Source organism: Ambystoma mexicanum, chromosome 7p (genome assembly GCF_040938575.1).
Source record: "Ambystoma mexicanum isolate Mex_15411 chromosome 7p, UKY_AmexF1_1, whole genome shotgun sequence".
Taxonomy (NCBI): Eukaryota; Metazoa; Chordata; class Amphibia; order Caudata; family Ambystomatidae; genus Ambystoma; species Ambystoma mexicanum.
In genome coordinates, this window is record NC_090939.1 from 182842054 (window position 1) to 182862404 (window position 20351).

Sequence of the window (20351 nt, forward strand, 5' to 3'; positions counted from 1 at the left end):
GCCCAGCTCCTCTTCTGGCTCAGCAGGCGGGCAGGGACATCCACCGCGCCCCACAGAAATTAGCCCTTGCAGCGTGGTTCCTGAGCAGGTCACGCTGTAACACCTGGGTCTATCGCAGGCTAACCTAGAGATCATTCAGGGTGCTAGCAGCAAGGCTATTAGGAGCCAGTACAAGAGTAAATGTACTAGGTTCTGTCACTGGGCGGACTCTAAAGAGATCGACCCCCTTACGTGCATGTTGGATGATGTGCTCTCCTTTTCTGTACACCTTGCTTACTCAGGAATGCAGGTGGATACATGCTGCACCTATTTGGCAGTCATAGGGGCTTACAGAAATTCAGAGGAGTTCTTCTCCTCTTCCAACCCTGTGGTCAAGCGACATTTGGCAGGCCTCACTAGGCTCTTCCCACCCATCAAAAAAACCACACCCCATGTGGGACCTCAATGTAGTGTTCGGCGCCTTGGCGAACAAACCATTCGAACCAATGGCGTCCACGGACATCAGGCTGGTCACCATTAAACAGCTCTGTTGCTGGGCCTCACCTCTGCTCGCAGAGTCAGCGAGTTCCAGGCACTGGTGGCTTCAGAACCCTATACTACTTTTCACAAGGATAAGGTGGTCCTGAGAACGAACGTTCCTACCTAAGGTAACCTCCGCTTTCCATCTAAACTAATAGTCGTACTTATGTTTTTGCCAACCCTAAAGACAATGCTCAGAGGGTATTGCACTGTTTGGATGTCAGGTGTGCTCTGAAATTCTATCTGGACAGGAGCAAGGGCTTCCGCAAGTCAGATGCTCTGTTTGTCACTGTAGGGGGGTGGGGGAATCAAGGCCCGGTTATCAAGCATCCAAGGCCTCTATAGTAAGGTGGATAGTTTCGGTAATCAAGGAGGCTTATGAGGGGCAGCACAAACCGCTTCCAGCTAACATGCATGCCCACGCTGTCGGAGCCAAGGCCATGGCCATCTCATTCCAGCGGCAGGTGCCGTGGCAGGTCATCAGCAGGGCGGCCACCTGGGCCACCCCTTTGGCTTTCTGTAAACACTACTGTTTGGATGCTGGCTCTAAATCAGACACGGCTTTCAGACAGGCGATTCTAAGGACCCGGTTTTCTTAAGGAGGGTCTCCTCTCCACCCTGGTGCTACATTCAGTTGTAATCGCTCGTGCAGTATGGAGGAAAGGGGACGGAACGTAAGAGTAATTAATAGTTACTCACCGTAGTGACTGACATACTCTTAGTCCATAGTCCCCTTTTCTCCATACGTCCCCCCCATCCACCCCCCATAATAATACTGGTGTCTTTAGGCAATGTTAAATATTGTTGACGCGTCAATGGGCGCCGAGGAGTGGCACCGGTGGGCGGAGTCATGAGAGTGCATGTTCCCAGGGCCACGCACCTCTAAATTTAAAGGGGAAGACGTTTTTACTGGTGAAAAAGGTTCTGTTTCCCGTCCCTATTGGGGGACGTCCATGCAGTATGGAGGAAAGGGGACTATGGACTAAAAGTACGTTAGTCACTACGGTGAGTAACTATTAATATCTTTGCTTTCAGTCATCTTGGTAGCCCCAAAATGATCAAAGTTACAAAACAAACACTGTCTTTAGAACACAGTTGCTAACAATTTGCTCTTGGCTTAGTAGAGGATTCAGTTACTCATTCAATGATATAAAGTCCTTTTAACGAACTTGACACTGACATTCTAATGTTGCAGGACGCTGTCTTTGTGATAAACACTTACTAGATGTATATATTTTCATCTGATCCCTGTTGGCAAAGGCCCAAAAGGACGTATGTATGTCAGCCTTCTGGTCGCAATTAAAAATATTGGAGTCCAATCCTTCAAATGGTTGTTCAACACTTTGAGGATGCAAGCTTTGAAATTGACTGGACTAAAAACAAATACCCTTTTATGGATTTATCTTCAATTCTTAATATCTACTGGAATCTAGTAAAAATCACCTTTTTTTTTTTTTTTTTTTGTTACAAACACACAATTAAAATCTTCTAGAGTAGCCTTGTTAGCCATTCTTCCAACACCATTATTATAGCTGAAGATCTACATAGTTTGTGCCTTACTATTGATTCCATTTGTTGTAATGTGCTATTTTTTTACAAGTTACAATCACGTTTTAGGGTTAAGAAGTGGACTGAACTGAGGAGTTCATGGGGTCTTCTTCTAATATATGGTCATGTACTAGGTGATATTCCGCCTCACTATACTTGGCACAGTGGCGACTGAAGATCAATCATGGATTATATATTTGTCTCCACTACTATTTTTAACTGCTGTCAGTCTCTAGAGATTATACTCTCTAATTTAAGCAATCATTCTGCTCTTTGCCTAAAATGAGAACTAAAGAGTATTAACGGCTCTGCATTGAGATGTCCATTGTCTTTGGAAATGAATAGGGGTTTAAACAGGACCTCATGGAATCCTTGTGCTATTAGGAAATATAACTTCAAATTGGGTTGCTTATTTAAGGCCCCACCTACAAATGTATTTGCCATTTTATGTATGCCTGAAACTATTCCAGAATTTTGATTTTGACCATGAAAGTCACAACTCTCTTAATATCTAAGGGATAAAGAATATCCTGTGGCGCAAACATGTTTTTGACATTAATTTGCAGCAAAAAAGGGAATTGGAGAGCAACAGCCCCGGATTGCACAGTTCTCATGGAAGCACAGCTCTGTTAACAATGGTGCTGGTGCTTCTGTGAACCCATTCCCATAGAGTCCTATTGGACTCCATTGGTCTGGGGACTTTTTTTTTTAATTGATATAACTAAACTAAATAAGTTTTACAATAATTCGAATATAACCATTGATAACATAATAAAAGGAAATCATATAACAGAAAGAAAAATCACATAAAGGAAAAAATAAAAACAAACGCTAATTAGCAAACATTGATTCCATTACATCAACCAATAGAATGATAAAATTAATCACTTGCACATGTTCCATCAATTGATATGTAATCATTCCATTAGATCACCAAAGTTGAATGAAAAACGGTAACATTCTTCAATTATACTTTTGTCACCACTGAACAATTTAAAATCATGGTACTCATCAAGGGGAAACAGCAAATGCTAGTATTGTGCCATATCTATACATAAAATTACTTGAAATGTTATCAAATAAAAATAAAATTGCCCTGTTCACTTCCATTACCGGTCCAAATATGTAGATTCTATGCGGCAACACATCATCGGCAGTGTCCACAACTGTTTTCTGGTCCACTACTTTGGTTAATTTGAAGCTTGTGTTTGTTCTTCGTGTAGCTTCAAATCATTTAAAAATGAAATTACAGCAATTCTTATGTCTGTCCTTTGCCCGCAGTAGATCATCCACCACATAACATCAGATGTCAAGAGTCTACAGTTTCGAAATGCAACTTTTAAATGTTGTTCACACTTTTGTCCGAGCATCGTACGTTCTGATACCAGATGCCGAGTAGTCTCCGGTTGATCTATAAGCTCAAAAAACTGACACACATTAGCTTGTACTGGTATAGTTTTATGTTTAGCCTGTAAGTCTTTCGTAACCCACAAATTAAATCGTAGCCATAGAAATTGGTCTCTGCGTGTAGGAGAGGGGGATTGACACAGATACGGCTCAATGCAACTGACTTTTTTGTGTAGGAATGGGTTCTTAGGAAAATCACAACATGTGAGACATTTTTCTCTTGTGTTCCTCCAGTCATGTTCGAATACCTTAGTTTTAACTCTAGTCGGATTTGTGAGTAGGTCATTCAGAGGTACATCGGCATCTGGCAATACATTGATTACCACTCGATTCCATTTAGATATAAATGTGTCCTGTGACTCGAAGATAAATTTGGATAAGGCACTTATCAATCTGTTTGACTCTATTGCCATGATGCACTTCCTAAACATGGCGGTCAATTCCCAGAGTTATCATTCGTGAAGGGATATTAGTCCCAGTTCAGTCCTGATCCATGCAATTGGAATGCATCCAGGTAACCCTAGAATTTGCTTCCAAAATTTACATTCTAATCTTGCCCATACATTCTCAGGAATAACAGGTTTGGATTCAGACCCATATAGCAATACCAGTGTAACTTTTTCTCTAAAGTAGGTAATCACTGGTGCGATCGAAAATTTACCATATTTGGCCTGAATAATAATGGCTTGAGATATCATCATGTTCAACTTATTATTTAAATTCAGTAGATAGGCTGTATTGATTACCCCAGACATGACAATTCCCAAATATGTATATTGTGGGACTACTTCAAGAACCTTGTTTTGTATGTGCCATTTCAAGTGATGTCTGTTCCTATTTTTAGATCCCACTTTTGTGTTAGACACCATCACCTTGTTTTTTTTTTTTTTTTAGATTGATGGTGAGCAGATTCTTGGTGACATATTGTTCAAGAGCATCAAGGTGGTTTTGTAAACCACGGGGAGTCTTGGAAATTAGAACTAGGTCAACCGCATATAAGAGGGCCGCAATAACCTTAGCTGCTAATTTCGGGCATCTGTCACTACATCTTCAAATGCTCTACCAATGTCCGACATTAAAAAGTTAAACAAGGCAGATGCGAGTATGCACCCTTGGCTCAGACCTTGAAAGGTCTTGATGATAGAAGACAAGGATCCTTGGATATTAAGTCTCACCTGTAGGTTAGTATCAGTATGCAGTGCTTTAATTAGGTTGACCAGATATGTGGACACCCTTCTCGCACTAATTTTTCAAACCACAAAGATCTATCAACAATCAAAAGCGGCTCTGAAATCAACAACGTATAAAGGTTGCTTAAGTTGATAGTAGTGTTCAATAACGGATGTTAACGTAAGCAAATTAATGCTAGTCCCCATGACTGGGATAAAACCTGTTTGGTATGGATTTTGTTTGTTGAGGGATGTAGCCCAGTTGTTAAAATCTCTCAAAATAAATCGAGAAATAAACCATAGCCTTTCTCAATGATGACATTTGGGTCATATGGTGCCCCCAGCACCTAAAACCTTTGGATCTGCAATGAACTATGGCTACCCGTCCATGGAGGAAATGGACCAAGGACTGCTCAGAAGCCGCTTCTGGTGAAGAATGGGAGGGGGAGGGCGGACCAGTTGGGGAAATGTTTTACAAGTTGTAAAACCAATAAAGGGTTTTCAAAACAAGAGGAAAAATTATAAATTGAGAAATGATTTTCCCAGGAATGTCCAACAGGAAGATCAGCCTGTAATTAGCAGGACAGGACCGATTGCCTCTCTTGAAAATGGATACAATGACAGATGACCGCCAAGAAGATGGAATTATATTGGTCTTTATAATATAGGAAAATATATATTACAGAATCCGCACCCATGATTGTGGATGTTGCTTCATCATGAGATTGGTGAGCCCGTCGGGCCCCGGCGCTCTTGAATTGCTAGCCTTGTGTATAGACTCTAGTACTTCCTCCTCCTGTATATGCAAATAGTGGCCACTCACATTCTCCATCACACTATTATGTGAGCAAGGAGGAGCAGCATATATTTCAGTGTAGTAGGTCACCCATGTGTACTCTCAAGCACTCAGTTTATCTGGATTGGTAATTGTTCAGCATGGTTTGCTACATTAATTAGGGACCATATATCAGCTGTGTTTTTGGACACAATGATAGATATAGGGCGCTCTTTTGAGATCTAAACCAGTTTGTGTAATGCACACTGTATTGCATGCACTGTTTGAGTTCCGATAGTGATCAGTAACAATTTAGCTATTTTCTTCTGTCTCATTAGGGCCTTGCGTTTTTGTATTTCAACATTAAAATTATGCTTTGGTCTAAAATACATCTGCGATCTTGAGCTAGAATGTAATCTGTAAGACTGACATTATATAAGGTTCACCTGTCCATTGTATTTGAGAATGATTATTCAGAATTCTTTCATTTAGATGAGTTAAAGATGACTCGGTCGAGCGGAACTGAATTCTTGAGTTGTTTGCAGTCAAATGGGCTGTATATCTCTTTGGATTGAGATCATAGAGTGCATGATCATAATTCCACTTTACTACCAGCATTTCATGATCACTGGATGCTTGAGGTATAATTTCAAATCGGGTGACATTCTGAAACATAAACTTGTCAGTATAGATATAATCAATAATCGATCTACTCAATCCTCTGCACCAAGTACTTCTGCTTTGGAACGAGATGGATCCATTAAGCATCATCATGTTACGATGGCTCATTAACATGAACCATCTTGCACATGCTAGATTTTTATAGGCTTTTGCAGAATTTAAGCATTGGAGGTTTAGATCACCTACAAGAATAGTGTTTATTTCTGGTCTTTGGGAAATTGTATTGAATAGTAGTTCAAGTTCATAAAAGAACATCTGATTTGTTATAGCAAGCAGATTGCGGTAGATGGTAATTAGGGCTATAGTGCCAGCTATATATTTGATTTTGCCCATTTGGAGAAATATATTAGGTGCTGCCCACGGCTGAATCGAGAGACCTTTGCCTTATTTAATGGCATAGATACTAACAGCAAAAGTCAATGGGTTTTCACTAATTGTCTATGCCCCAACATATATATCACAAAACAGACAATAGTTATTATATTTAGACAAATTATTCCTGGGTCTAAATCCCTATTGTTAACTTTCTGGCCCTGCGTACTCTTATCTCATACTCCCATAGTCTGGTGCCACATCCATAGAATGACGACGATGTGCCGCCTAAAAAATGGGTGTAGAGATCTCAGCCCTGAGCGCTCTCGCTGCTTTCCTTAAGCTAAATCACTCCAGTGCACATTTCTTGGAGGTTGGTACTCTTTTTAATATATTTTTGCCACCTCCAGTCTATGTGTCTTATCATTAAAAAAACGAACTCTGGCCAGATGGCCAATTGTAAGTTAAACAGTATTATTTGTTTCTATCAGTACATTCACTTGTGTTTTTAAATAGAAAGAATTGGAAATAAAATATGATGTATATTTGTTCGAGCCCTGTCCTCCACTGTGTGTAGGGTCTCGGAGTAGAGGTAATCGGCCTCACAACTCATGGGGTTGTCAACCGGTTTCAGCGGAGCTGCTGGCTAGCCGCCTTCTTCAGGACGGAGAATTATGTATTCTCATTGACATTCTGATTGCTTCAAAAGTATCCACATCTCCACGGAATGGAGAGATATCTTCAGGGTTTTCCACGGGCAATTTGGCTTCTGTCCCGATCCCTGTAGGGATATACAAATGGACAAAAAAGGGGGGAGTAATCAATATAGGAATGTACAAGGTATGCAAGGCTTGTGTGGTTGCGAAAGACATACAGCGATTACCTGTGGTTTCACTCAGTTGTCTTAAGTCAGATGCCTTGCTGGTTGTCATCTATGATGGTTGGCTTCCTGCATGGGTAGCCTATAAAAAATATATATACTAGCTTGTCATATCTTGCATTAGGAACTGTGTATATGCATCTAGAGTTGGAAGAGTAAGTACCTGCTAATCGCAGATTTCATCTTGCTAGGCTAAATGGATTCTTCTCCAGGTGCTGGTAAATTCTAATCCTCTTCCTGTTAGGGTGATGGGTAGATCTAAGTGGGGAGAGACAGACCAATGGGTGTCAGTGCCCATAATCTATTCCGCTTTTCATGTACAGCAGTGCGGAGGTCACATGGTTTATTAAGACGTCTGAATCCACAGTGCAATCTAGTCTGTTGTACTTATTCACGGACCAAACGAGAATCGCATTTGAAACATTAGATGCCGTGTATATACGCTTAAGGGTGTTGTATTCCCATATGCCTGGGATGATGTTGTTTATTAGCGTACACGGAATAAACTAGCTGCTATTTTCAAAAAGCGCAGTGTGTGTGTGTGTGTGTGTGTTCTCACCTCTAGTCTAGTTAGATAATGTCCCCAGGTTCTCACGGACAATCTGTGATCAATCGGCGGTCATGTCCGCCATGTTGCGCTAAGCCCGTATTTCTTTGTTTGGAATAGTTACGTATAGTCGCGTGATACACCCAGGACCTCGGTACCAGCACCGGCGCTGAGCCCTGATTACCGAGGGCACCGTAGTACGCTACAGACGCAGAGAAGCACAAGCACCAGTCAAACTCCAACGGGAGAAAGATTAGAGGAAAGAACCTTGTAACATGAAAGAACGTGTCAAGCCGCACTTACTGAACTGAGAGGAACAAACAACCGCTTCCGACAAAGCTTCCCTCAAAACTACACCTCCTACTTGTAAAATCCCAGTGGCACTGGGATATCAGACGGTGGATTCAGTGTTATGAGGACCGCCGTCCTCGTAATGAGGCCCATAGTCTGCCATCCTGAAAAGTTTCATCGATGACTGCGATAAAAAGATTAAAGAATGGAGAGGAAAGAACACAGCCTTGCCATGAACGCTTAAATGTCTTCATAAGAGACATATGGACTCCAGATGTTAATCACACTTGTTCTGTCGTATTATTATGAATATCTTTTAAAACCTGCTGCAGGGAATGTCGGCAGGTTTAATTCTATAATTGTTTCCAGAGCAAAGACCAATTAACATGGTCCAACACACATGTGAGATATATGAAGGTAAGAAAAAATGGCCGAGAAGTTAGTCAGGTTCTTTTCTGAAGCAAAACAAGAATTAGGCCATTCAAATGTATCATCTAGGAAGTTCTTGCGCACACTCACCAGGCAACCTGCAGTCATAGCCGTGTTTAGTAAATAAAGCGTCTGATAAAAAGACCAGCAAGCAGAAAAAGCAAGGAGAAGAAGAATATGATTGAGGAAGATGTGGTTGAGTTTCTGATGACCAATAAGACTCAACTAAACCTCGGAAAAGAGTGTGTCACTCTCAGTCCAAAAAGGCGGACCTATTACTAAGTGTCTCCCAGGGTGCAACAACTGAGGAGTCTTGTTGCAATGAAACAGCTGAGATGGATGGGATCATAGGAAAAAGGCTAAGGACTACCAGATGTAATGTAATACATGATACAGAAGAAGCTTGGAGCAAGTGTTTATATACAGGTGAACACTTAAGAGAATACGGCACAGACCCACGTTTTCTGACAAATGAAGTCTGTAGTGTGAATGCGCAGGGATTTCATGAAAAGGAACGAACAAACCATGCAAGCATTTTCAGTATTCTAAAAAACTCAAAAGGACCAGAAATGCAATGAATTTTGGTGCTGGGCTTGCTCTTCTCTTGTTGCGGGTGCCGAACCTGAACCCAGAGAAGAGAAAGTATGACCCCGAACCAAATCCTTGCCACACATACAAAGTCTTGGTGGAGAGTCTTTTGCCAAAGAACAAGGATTTTATACTAAATAGATCAAACCTCCTACGTCTACTGAGATAATTCTCTAACCTAAGGGCGCTCTCTACAAGAGACTTGGACAGAGTGGACTTCATCGACCTACATAGAACTGATCGCTCTGTCCTGTTTCTTGACTCCAAAATAGTCCTAGATAATATTTCTAAGGAAAGGGAATCATTGCGACAACTAGGTTTTGACTTATCTCTGTACAATCCTTCTGAAACAACCAGAAAGGGCAGGGCTGCATGCCTTCACTATTACTGAGTGAAATAAGAGTCTGTGGACTCAAAGGATGTGGACAGGAGAGAGATCCATGTGGCTAGGGAAATAATGAGGCATGAAAAAAACCCATAAATGACTGTTGGTGGTTGTCAGGTGCTCTAGATTCTCAGGGAAAAGGAATATGTAGCCTCTCGGAAGTCTCTAAGGGTAGTAGTCGAGTCTCCCCCATTTCCTGGAACACCAATGGCTATTACAATTTGCTGGCTAACCCGCACATGGGAAAATCGCTAAAAGCATTAAACTTCATAATTTTACATGAGACATGATTATTAAAGTGTCCTGTTTTTGATGGATATTATTCACGAAGCCAGACATCTTTGAAAGGCTTGCTGGGGCACCCCTCGGGTGAGCTGGTAACCTTTATTAAGTCAGATGTCGGATTAGAAGTTGTGAGTTCAGACAATGTATGCAGAGGGATGTTAGCCCTTTACACATGTAAAGGTTGTGGATGGGAGAAAAGTGATGAATCTACTTCTTGTTAATGTTTATTGCTGTAATGGTATTATCAACTTGGAGGAGACTATAGACTCAGCGGTGGTCTTTGTAAATGATTGGTGTGGCAGAGTCAGAGGAGGGCTGTCCATTATAGCAGGTGACTTAAATGCTGCCTGCAATGAAGTCGATGTTAAGAAGTTACTGCCTCCCCCACTTAAAGCCCGAGCTTGAAAACCTTTTCAGGACGGCATTGGCTAAATAATTCATAGGGTCTGGGGCTTAAAATGTTGAATGGGGCAGTTAAAGGGGATATGCCCTGTAATAAGACATGGCATAATGGGTCTGTGGGATCCACCCTTGACTATATCTTTGTTTGGGAACAACTCTTTACTCCGTGTTCCTCATTGAATTTGGAGTACACTCCATTAGATGACCATTGTATTTTAAAGGTGGAATTTGGAATGCAGATGGCTGTGATGGTCCTCTAGATCTTTTGGTAAACTAGGCAGTCGACAGGGTTAAATGGAACTCGTACACTATAAAATTGGTTAATGATGAAAAAATTGGATGTTGGGGGTGGGGCTGGGGGAACTATGTTGTCCTGGAATTACAATACTTTTAGCATAGATACTTACGAGACGTTTGTTGTTTTTTTTTTATCTATGAAATTGCATGGGTGTCTGGACATCCATGAAGACCTGCTCTCCAACCTTGATTCCAAGACCCCCTGTATGCTCATCTGCCTTTGATACGGTTAACCATACCATCCTGCTCAACCGTCTCCGTGATAACCTGGGTATCACCGGTCAGGCCCTGGCGTGGTTGACTTCTTTCCTCTCTGATCAACCCTCCCAGGTTCAACTTGGGTCCTTCCTCTCCTCCATCTCTATCTCTACAACTTGGGTCCTTCCTCTCCTCCATCTCTATCTCTACCTGTGGTGTTCCACAGGGGTCTAACCTCTCTCCCTGGCTGTTCAACATATACATGGCACTTCTTGCCCACCGCATTGCAGCGCTCTGCCCCAACTTCCAGTGCTATGCGGATGACACTCAGCTAATTTTCAGGCTGCCCTCAGCCACCTCTCCTCCCTCCCTCATCTCTCACTGTGTCCACCATCCAGGACTGGTGTGCTGCCAATGATCTCTGCCTTAATGCCAGTAAGACTGAGATTCTCCTCATCGGCACACCCGCAACCTCCTTTCCTGTCACTCTGGCCAGCCTCTCTTGGCCCTCCTCCTGCTCCCACCTGTGAGGCAAAAAACATTGGGGTCATCTTCGACTCCTCACTCTCCTTCTCTCCCCACATCTCCGACGTCTCTAAGAAGTCACACTACCAGCTGCACCTTCTCAAAGGCATTCTTCCTTTCCACTCCTTCCCCCACAAGCTCACTATCTCCAGAGCTCTGGTTCTCTCTAGGCTTGACTATTGCAACAGCCTCCTTCTAAATCTGCCTGCTTCTACCCTCTGCAACTCATCCAGAACAGGATTGCAAAACTTGTCCTTGCTCTCAAGCCCAGGGATCGTATCTCTCCAGGACTGAAATCTCTGCACTGGCTCCCAGTGGCTGCGAAGATTAAGTTCAAAACCCTCTGCATTGTCCATAAGGCCGCCTGGGGCCTCTATACCTTCAACTCTCTTCCTAAATATCTTCCTTCTCGAACTCTTTGCTCAACCGCCTCTAACTCCCACAGAGTCAGTCGCTTCTCCAAGCAACGAGTTGTTGGTAGATCTTTCTTCGGCTGGGGGCCTCCCTCTGGAACAGCCTTCCTGCCTCCTTGAAACTTGAGGAGAATCCGCTCCGGTTCCGGAAGCACCTCAAAACCTTTCTCTTTGCTTCTGTTTTCCCTCCTCTCCCATGCTGACTTCCTGGCTGATAACAAAACTGCTCTGGTTACCTGGCCACCCTCTGATCTCGGGCCCAGGTCTCCCCCTCCAAAGTTGCTTTCCTGCACTGCCCTCCTGGCAACCCTCGCACTTGTGGACTGTTTCTGTACCCCTACAGTCCCCTTACCAGCACCCAATGTCTGCACTTACCCTTGCACTTGCCACCTGTTGGCTGTACTTTACCTACTGTTATTTATTCTATTATCCCATGTACTGCACTGTACCCCCCTCCCTCACGCCGCACCCCCCTCCACCCCTGTACTTGCGCGATCTGAATAACACCTGGCTAGTAGAATTGTTGTCTGTTTTTCCTCTGTTCCCCCTCCCTTGCCTCGTCGCGCCTTGAAAAACGTGTGTATAGATGCGTTACAAATGCCATATCATTCCATGGGAATGGAGACTTACACTTTCCGCCACCTGATATCCCGGACCGCCAGGATATCGGGTGGCGGCAGAAACAGTATTAAAAGTCTGGCGGCAACCGGCTGGTAGCACCGGCGGGCTACCGTCTGACTTGTAATGAGGCCCACCGTCTTAATGTAGCCAGAGCATAAAGTTCTAATTGGGGTGGACTAACAGTATCCGATCTTAACATCTATTCATCAGTTATGCAGATTCTTCACAGGGGCAGAGAGCCTCCAAAGCTTCCATAGCCATATGGGTGGCGTGCATCCTGGAAGCCCATAAAATTATTAAACTGCTTTGAAATGTATGCGTGCGCATTCGGAGTGAGCTAAGGCTGCCTCGGTCGCCTGTCCGAGGCATGTTTCTATGGAAGACATGCAAAGCCGTTACATGGGCTACTCCACATTTTCTTCAATGTTCAAGTGTCTAATATAGCATTGGAAGGATGATGCAAATTACCTCATTCTGAACTGGTTTATGAGTTTACCAATTTGGCATTAAAAGTGCTTTGAAAATATTAACATTTATTTTATTTTTCTCTCAGATACATTCACCCTTGTGAAATTTGTGGAAGAATTTTCAACAGCATTGGTAATTTAGATCGACATAAACTCATTCACACAGGTAGGTGAATGTGTAAATTCATAATTTAATAAAATATCTGTGTTGTGTATCATTCCTTTTAGAGATATGGCTTTTTACACTGAACCACCTTGTATGCGGAAAAAAACGTCTTTTCACCACAACTGAACATATTTTAAAGGCTGTACATTGAAAAATGTCAAATTGTAATCCAGACATGCAAGTGCGTTACTTGCTCCCGGGCATTAGTGCCATTTCACTACATGCACACAGTACACCATTATTACTGTGCAAGAATAAATGATCACACTCAGATGGCTAATGGCAAGTGTTTGTGGCCTGGCATACAGAAGCTCTCTTCCCTTGCCTTAAAATCCACACTCACTGGGCTGCATCTATTTGAAGATTTTACTTGTGTGGCCAGTCAGAAGAAGGGCATGGACTCTGACTTTTCATCTCACTGATGATTTATTTTATCTGAAAGGAATAAATGCCTATCTCTCCCTATACTTAGGGTTCTTTCTACCCAACTAAGGTGCTCGTCAGTGAGAGTCCAAATCAGAATAAGTCTACTGCCTATTCTAACTGTGAAGATTCTCAGGATTCGTCCCTGTTTTTCTAGGGGAAACCCCTTCTCATGTGGCCACGGTGGTTTCGGCCACAGTCCAGAAGAGCCCCCGGGTGGCAATATGAAGAAGGACCACATGGGGAGGGAGTTTTCCTGTGGACTTGGGGATGATATTCCACTGAGCACATGGTATCCCCCTTACTCATCCAAGGTTGACACCAAGGACCCAACTCCCCAATCCTATTGTCCTGTTGAAAAAGACCACCCTTGTATGACAAATAGGAAAGTTCCTAAATACCCCCTTTGACTCTGACTCAAAGTACTGAGACGAGGAAGAGGGCCAGGGAGATGAGGAATACCTGGAGGAACCAAGCTATGCTCCTTTAGTTGTTGTACCGTCCTATTGGTGCCGGGACATTCAAAACCACTGAGCATAGAGAAACATGAAGTCTTCTTCCTATTGACATATGTCAAGGAACCGGAGAGCTGTAGGCAGAACTGCGGAGCAGAACGGCTCAGGGAGACTGTGTCCCAACAAGAGGCACTTCTGAAAGGGTTCCACTGTGCGACAGCTGAGGTGGAAGGAAGGATGGAGCCTTCCCGCAGACTGAGCGGACTAGGAAACGGGATAAACGTTACCCTAGTACAGAGCAAAGCTGCAGAACCGAACGGAGACCTCGAGAGACCCAAAAGCCACCACCATAGAAGTGAGTTGGGGCCCTGGGGTGGTGCATGGGGAATCGGACGGGTTGAGAAGCTGGCTCGGTATTCCTATCGCTCACCCAGAAAAGGAGATATTTTCTTCATGGCAGTACTTGCATGAGAAAGCAAACTGTTAGGAAAAGCAAAGTACAGAAAACCGCAAAGGCAAGATATTGAAATTGGATGAGACTGTATCTTGGTAAAGTCCTGGCAGGGGTGTATACCAGGCAGAAAGATTGTGAGTCTGGGACCCGCACCCAAATGTATGAGAGAGAGTAAGCCAAGTCCTGGCAGGAGAGTATACCAGGCACGAAGATTGTGAGTCTTGGACTCGCACTTATTTTTGTTTGAACTGTTATGCATGGTGATTAAGAGGAGAGAGTCATCCTCTTGATCATATACAAACCAGGGCAAGGGAGTCATTCTCCCTGTTCCTGTGGAGAAAGTGGAAAGGCCAAGAGAAGAGGAACTACCTCTTGGCCTTGTGAACATTTGCGCATCTGCTATCTAGGGAAGGGAAAGGGAGGCAGTACCCTTGTATTGACTGTGAGTTTTGAAATATTAAGAGCGACAAGACAACCTCTTGACTATGAACATTTGTGCCTATGGTAACCAGGGGAAGGGATCACTCTGGGTGTCCACAAGGTAACACTCTTTGTTTTGCCAAGTTTACTTTCAAACTGCAGTTACACATTCTAGGGGGAAGGGAAACCTGTAGACTCCTAGTATTTCTTTGAACTTCCTATAAACATTCTAGGGGAAGGGATGACCCCTTAGAAATATACAAACCAGTTGACCTGTAACATATTTTAGGAACTGTGTTGACAGCCTGAAACCTTTTCTTCGTGGTCCGAAGACCAGGAAAGAATCTGCCTTTTTTAAAGACTTGTGTTGGAATACTGTTTGGAACTTTGTCTGTTTAACATTGGAACTGTTTGCTTAGGAAAAAACCCTATGCACTTTTTGTTCTTGTAAGTATAAGGGACCGATTTAGGTTAGTCGAGGCGATGGACTTTTATGTTGGACTTTTGACCATCGTTAGTAGTAATTTTTAGTTTGAGGCAACCCACTTAGTGGTTATGGACAGTCATGCCTTTCCTCAACCCCTTTTCCTTTCATTGTTGTCTTAATAAAGTATTTAGCCCAAACAAATATGCCACCTTTGTCTTGTCTCTCTCCTTCTGCACTCTTACAAAACCCTACGACTATTATAGCAATAAAAAACAGGAGAATCACTCCCTTCCCTTGTAAGCTTGTTCTTCACCAAGTACAGTTCAGTAACTTATTCTCAAATAGTTCTTATTGTTATCTACTTTTATTAAGTCACACAGTTCTGATACTGGATTCTTGGTTTTAAACCTTCTCCTTCACTTGATTACTCTTTCATTCCTACATATTCTCTTCTTGCCTCATTTAGTTTTTATTTATCCTTTTCCTTTCATGGGGTAACTTTATCCAACACTTAGAACTTTTCCCTTGGCTTCTTGGGTTCTCAATCTTTATTTCAGTCTTTGGTTTCACTTTGGACTTGGCCCTTATCCTCTGTTTCAGTGTGCTCTTCAGGTTTTCCCCTTTCACAGTGTTTCCTATTCTGTAATTTCTCAGGATTTTCCCTTTGACTTCTTGGAGTCTAAATCTTCCAGTAAGGATGGTCATTCCATGTTATTGCTTAATCTTGACGGGGACGAGTATGAACGTTCAGTAATGTTTCTCTTTCTCTTCATTTAATGTCAATATCTTATCTCGACTGGGACGAGTATGAGTGTTCCAGTAATGATATTCAGTCCCCCCCAGGGTCTCCCTCTTTCCCCCTTTACCTGTGATGTTCAGGGCCAACATCACTGTGGGTCTTGACTGGTTGTGGCCTTATCTTTCACTTGTCAGGTTGGCCTTCCATAACTCCTGTGGTTTCATATACATTCTCTCCGACCTCTCGTTTGCCCGTTCGTTCCGTGTTGAATCAAAGGAAGTGGTATCAATGTTGTTCATGGACCCACTGGTCCACCTTTGCTTCATTGCGGTCACGCAACTACCTAGCTCTCGCTTGGTTTGAAGACGCCTTGCGTACACGTCTACTTCTCTCCTCTCTTCCCGTTCCTGACTCTACACGTCTAAAGTTTCACTAAGGTTTCTCTTTGGCATCGGATGCCACACGTCCAGCTTCCCTTCAGCATACGTCTGCGAGCAAGATCGGAACTCGGGTTCTTGTTTTCCTTTTCTTTCTACCTTCGCAACTCTGTGTGCCTATAGTTTGTCGGTTTCCTCTTCGGTATGGGACGCTGCGCGTTCACCTCTTCTTCAGCATACGCCTGCGAGCACATTTGTAACTCGCGGGCATTCTCACTCGCTTTCCAGTCTTTACCGCTTTGTTTTATTAAATTGCCGTGGGACTTCCCCAGCGCAGTGCTTTCTCTCCGTTTGGTCTGCGCTCTGAATTCCTACATAGACCTTTTTCTTTGTGTCAGTACGATATAGATGTTCCTTCCGTGGAATAGTTTCTTGGTGACTAACATATTTTGGTATGTTCTTCATACCTTTCTTCACTGGATGTTTTTGGAGGTATATCATTGGTAAGTTTCTTAGGGAGTTCTTGTAATATACTAGTTCCTGTCCCTAAAGGGGGATGTCTCCCAGTGAGGTCCTGCTTGCCTCAACCCTTATGGAGGGTGTTGCAGAGCAGGTTCACCTTCCTATCCTTACAGGGAAAGGCTCTCCCTTGGGGATCAGTCATGGATTCCTGTGATTCGTCATAGTTGCCACTCAGTCATTGGTGGTTGTCCCCTTCAAACCTTGCTGGTTTCTCTATAGGGGAGACACTTCAGATATGGATTCACTTGGCATTTCGGACAAAACATCCACATTGAACAAATTGGTTTTGGCCCTTCATGCCTCTGGAAATGCCAGGCAAATGAGCAGTGACAGTATTTTCTATGTTCATAACGCACACAACTTACATAGAAAAAGCTTTTACCTACATGACCTTGCCATTGGGCTCAGAAAGGGAACTGGTAGACACAAACCAGTGTGGACTCTTGTGCCAGCCAGGAGTTACTTGCCTGTGTAAAAGAGTGGGGCCTGGGGTAAGGTTATGTAGGGCCCTCATCAGGGAATTAATCCTTGTTAACCTCCAGAGATGGCTGGTTACCAGGGATCAAAGTCTAAATGTACAGGTGAACCAGGCAGGGAAAATAAAAAAAGATAGGGGTGAAACATAGTGCTGGAGTCTTGGAATTTCCTTTTTTTAAAACATAAACCAAACCAGTGAATTAAGATGTCATACTGCAATCTCTGTTCTTGGTGCCAGATCGCCAATCCCTCTTCATTTTATTATGAAGGGTTGGTAGTACCTGGTATGTGTCCACAGTATTGAGATTCAACCGTTTTTAAATTCAAAAGTTGTATATGCCTTCTCAGAGCCTCTGAACACTCTACTCAATGGCAGTCATTTCCCAACGTAAAATGGCCCACTATTACAGGCTCTACTGCGATTTCGTTTTCGAAACTCGAAAAGGGGCGTCAAACCAGGGCGGGCCAGTAAAACTATCCCTTTGTGACGTCCCCTGTACCCATGATCACTCACGCGTGTAGTACCCACAGATTGTTTTTTTCCGCCATACTAGTTCCCTTGGCATTAGCCAATTATACAAAAATTATTGTTAAAAACCGTCCCCGTTTCCTTCTACCCTACGCCGAAGATCGACGTCAGTGAAGATCGAGGAAAACAGCTGTTGAGAACTCCACAACGGACTTTGGGCCTTGGAAGGCCTCTGTCCTCGGCCCGGGCCTTGGAAGGCCTCTGGCCTCGCCACTGTACAAGTAGGGAGAGTGGGGGGTGGTCATACAGGCTTTCCCACATTTATTTCCTACATATTCCCGCCCGCTGACACATATGGAGAGTACCCCTTTCAAATTCTGCCCTAAGTGTAACAGGAAGTTTCCCTGGGTAGAAGAGCACAATACGTGCAATCTGTGTCTCCCATGAGACCATCTCGAGGCTACCTGTAGAGCTTGCAAGCGCTTCCAGCTGAAAACACTTAAGGACCGCTTCACTAAATGCTGGGCTCACTACGCCAGGCAACTAGAGGCCATGGACGCCGAAGGGTCATTTAGCGATGGCAGCAATGCTGCTGTATCGGACGGCGAGGGCAGAGGGGTGACTTTAGCCAACCACGTGCAAGCCCCCGACCCCGGAGGACTATCCAGCGGCCCAGTTATGGGGACAACACCCGGCGGCATAAGCGGGACACGCACTACTTCCACTAAACACATCAGCCCCGGCTGTGACTCGACACACGTGTCGAGCGATCGGCAGTGGAAGACACAGAGAGAGCGGTCCAATGAATCTGTGTCCTCTGGGCGTTCCCGTTCGCCTCATGACAAGGACCAACCATCCGCGATTGGAAAAGGTGTCACACTCCCAATAGTCCCAGAAGCCTGATCGTCAGAAGACGATTCCGACCTCTATCCTCAGGCAATGCGCGTAGCGTCTACTCCTGATCTTCAACGTCCTTCCTCAAAAACCACCTCCGAATCTCGTACCACCTCTGATTCTCGACGCAAGGTGTCAGATACTACCTCCGAATCTCGACGCAAGGTGTCAGATCCCTCGGAAGCCCCTAAAAGCTCTGGGAAACATTCCTCTAGTTATGGGAAGGGGGATAAACAACAGAAAAAGCCTTCAGAACACCATGTGCATAACGAAAAACAAAAGGCTCCTAAATCAGTAGGAAAGTCTAAGGTCCCTGACCTTCCTACTAAACCTAAAATCATCCCTCCCACTGTTCAAGATATGGGCATGGAGGAGGAAACATAAAATATTGTGGTTATCCCTAGCTCCAGAGAATGGGATTCAGCTGATATCGATAGGGTTATGAGAAGAATTACATTATTTGCAGACCCTAACTATTTTCATAGTTATGCCAACACACCAGCTACATCGGCTGCTTTGGGATCCAAGGCGTCTCAACCGCCTGCTTAAAGACTCCGCTCTGATGCTCCGGCACAGGGCTTGGTCACAGATCCTTTGGTCATCGAACCTTACCATCCTGAGTCATATTGTGAGGAAACAGAACCACAGATGCTGGAAGACCAGACAAGGGTCTCTTATGGGGCTGAGGAGGAGGAGGAAGATGAGGCTGAAGCCTATAATCTTATCTCCCAAATTCCTAAAGACCCCCTGTTGAATGACTCACCTGTAGATGATCAACCACTCCTCAAGGAGGTACTGGCTAAAGCAGCAGCCCATTTTCATATTGACACACAAGGTGTCCAAGAGGACAGGGATTTCGCGGAAGAAATCCTAGGTGACAAATGAGCCATTACTCAGGATATCCCTATATTAAAATCTATCCAGCAGAGAATTGACCCCTCGCTGCTCACTCCAAATCTTACTCGTGCGGTTAATCCACAAATTGAAAAATTATTCCGTGTCTCACCCTCCAATCCCCTCTACATTAGGGGTCAATTAAAACCTGACTCCCTGGTAGTAACAACCACAAGAAAGAGGGCAGGTACACCACTTGCTTCTTCTGAAGCACCTCTCGATAAAGAGAGCAAGAGACTAAATGCTCTGGGCAGGAAAGTTGCCTCCACTTGTTAGGGAGAATTCTCTGTTCAGGCTGAATTTCCTAACCTAGTGAGTCCCCCAGCAGCTTTGCTGGATTTTTGGGGTTTATTTTCTTCTCCTGCCAAGAGGGAGACTCTTTTACCCTCACTCTTGGGCATGATTTGAGTGTGTTTCTTTGACTCTAGATGTGTTTAATGGGCTATGGGGTCTTTTACTCCATAGGGCTTCATGTGTTTTTGTGATGTGTAGTAACACAGGGGTGTCATAGTGACCCCCCCCAATATAGACTCCATACCCTGGGATTGACTACTGTCTCCCAGGGCATGTAAAGTCACCATTGACTTTACTAGTCTCAAATTCTGAACAGGACCAGTACAAACCATCATATTGTGGACGTACTGGCTGGGGCAATTTGATTGCCCCGGGGTCTGTTAGTCGAGGGGGCCCATCTCCATCCCCCCTGATTGAGTTTTGGCTGGTGGCAGTGGATACTACTTTTTATATTCGACCGCGAATATATCTCTATGGGATTTCCCATTGTTCGAGGCTACCAACTTTAATTATTTAATTCCTATAGCCTCGAACATACCGCTGGTTTATTTAATATTAATTCTCCAGTTGGTATTTTTTGCCAGAACTCGGTTCTAAAATG

General features: G+C 43.9%; 1 protein-coding gene across 5 annotated transcripts in view; it reads left to right on the forward strand.

Annotated features, from left to right (window-relative positions):
- Positions 1-20351, forward strand: part of PRDM15 (PR/SET domain 15) — a 1394990-nt gene that overhangs the window by 853847 nt on the left and 520792 nt on the right. For all 5 annotated transcript variants that reach the window (XM_069636031.1, XM_069636033.1, XM_069636034.1 and 2 more), the window contains one exon: positions 12826-12905. In XM_069636031.1, the coding sequence (XP_069492132.1) occupies positions 12826-12905 (80 nt within the window). The remainder of the gene's footprint in view (positions 1-12825; positions 12906-20351) is intronic.